Source organism: Cystoisospora suis, assembly GCF_002600585.1.
Source record: "Cystoisospora suis strain Wien I chromosome Unknown contig_2395, whole genome shotgun sequence".
Taxonomy (NCBI): domain Eukaryota; phylum Apicomplexa; class Conoidasida; order Eucoccidiorida; family Sarcocystidae; genus Cystoisospora; species Cystoisospora suis.
The window spans coordinates 1-2,071 of NW_027155194.1; the positions used below are offsets into that span (position 1 = coordinate 1).

The following is a 2,071-nucleotide window of genomic DNA, read 5'->3' on the forward strand; positions in this document are numbered from 1 at the left end:
TGGCTCGAAAGAGGAACCTTCATGGAAAGAGGAAAAAGACTCAAGACCCTTCTACTATCACTCGCTCATCTTTTTACCTCATGTCTTTGCTCCATTTTTCTTCTCTTCACAGACATGCGATATCCTGCTGAAGTCTAGTCTCCGAGGTAGTTCATCCCGCCGCACTCTTCCTCTTATAGACTCCGGTTACAGTGTATTCTCTCTTTATTATGTATATACGTATGTAGATACAGCCGCGTATGTATTAATATGTATGTATTGTGAAGAACTGTCTCTTGTATATATCAAGATCCTATCAGATTACAGTTTCCTATAAGAACGTAAAGCTCGAGGAAAAAACAGATAGGTCAGAGATAGATAGACGAGGAATAAATAGATAGATAGATCAGAAACAGATGATAGAGACATGGACTGAGAATAGAGACAGGCGCAAAGGCCCCCGAGTGCAAAGACAGGCAGGTCTTTTGGCGACGGTAAGAGAAAGAGTGAATGAGAGAATGAACATGAAGTATGTGAAGAAGATTTAGTTATCTTGATTCACCAGATCATTCATGAGGTGTTTTCTTCGTCAGTCCCTATCAACTACTAGAGAGAAGAGTAGGGAGGTCTGTCTGCTGTCAATCCACCCGGGAAGACTTGAATGAATGGACTCCAGGGGCCAAAACCGTCCTTGTTTAGTCAAATTTTCATGCTTTCTTTCTTCTGCAACAACAGAGATCAGACAAAAGAAGACAGGGAGCGAAATTTCCTCGGAGAGACTGAGAGGAAATATCACATTTCTGATCCATCACCTCGCCTCACCGTGTGACTGAAGCAACCCTGTCAGAGAGGATGGCTGGCCCGTCTCCATGCCTATCGTCGTCGACAGCTTAGCCAGCAGCTTTCCTTCTTGAAGAAGGCGGAACCTCGGGTCGCCTCTTCAACGGGAAGGAATGATATGATTGTCTTCACCGCAAGGGGCAGACGGAGAGAAAAAGAGAGAAGACCGAATCAGAGAGCATCGACAGTGTCGATGCTGTTTCTTTGGGGGTCGTAGTAGGCCTCTCGTTTTCTTTCGACAAGGATTCGTTAAGGCTTCGGAGTCATTTCCTTCTCTAACCATCCTCTCAGGAAAAAACTCAAGTTGGTTCTGATCTACCAGTCTGTTTTTTTTTCGGAGATCTGAAATCTTTAGACTGGCTCTCTTTCTCATGTATCTCTGAGGCAATACATCCTCAACGACCGGTGAACGGCTGACGACCAGCCACTTCTTCCTACCTCTCTATCTCCCTCTTTCTAGGTTTGTTTCATACTGTATATTATCGCCAACGAGAGATATCGATCGCCCACAAAGAGAGCAGGACAGAGCACTCACTCCTCTCTCTCTCCGTCGGTTACTGTATTTACAGTACCGGAGGCCTCCACGATTCTAGTAGTTCTTTTTGCCTTCTCGAAAGGTCTCCTCTTACGGAATTTAAAGACATTGGATTCTCTTTCATGAAAAAGAAGAGAAAGGGTGCTGAAGTTGAGGACTATTCTCTACGCCTGCCTGACCGCATGATTTCATCGGCATTTACTACCAGGCACCGCGGCTGTGAGAGAATGAATGAATAAGTGAAGAGAAAAAGACAGCTCCTAGCAAACCCTTGAGAAAACGGAAGATAAAAGAGATCGATTCACTAGTATTACGACGACCTATGAATAGTCACATACGTGGAGAGATAGATATAGATAGGAAGATACTAATTCATGCGTTTCTCTTTTCGCATGCTACTCTTACCGAAGAATCTACACATCCATCTATATCGGAATGGCTTCATATCGATGCAAAGCTATGAATCCAGAAACCTATCTGTCTAGGTATATCTATCTGTCCAGGGAGAGACTCCTTGGTGTGATGAGGCTCTTCTCCGAGAAAGAAGACTAGTGGTGCCTGTCGTCTGAGCTGAGGAGAGTCGATTAGACTCCATTTGCCCCTAAAACTTAGTGGTAAAGATAAACCTTTCTCATCAGACCTACTTACAGAGAATCTTTCTCTGTATACCGGTGTTCTTTCGAAATGTACGGACGTTTGCATGTACATATGTGTGTA

General features: G+C 44.0%; 1 protein-coding gene across 1 annotated transcript; it reads left to right on the top strand.

Annotated features, from left to right (window-relative positions):
- The first annotated feature begins 221 nt into the window (after positions 1 to 221).
- Positions 222 to 1,991, top strand: CSUI_004992 (uncharacterized protein). The gene has a single exon (XM_068065173.1). It carries the CDS (start codon positions 1,677 to 1,679, stop codon positions 1,815 to 1,817), a length of 141 nt encoding a protein of 46 aa, XP_067922845.1. The 5' UTR covers positions 222 to 1,676; the 3' UTR covers positions 1,818 to 1,991.
- The last annotated feature ends 80 nt before the right edge of the window (positions 1,992 to 2,071 follow it).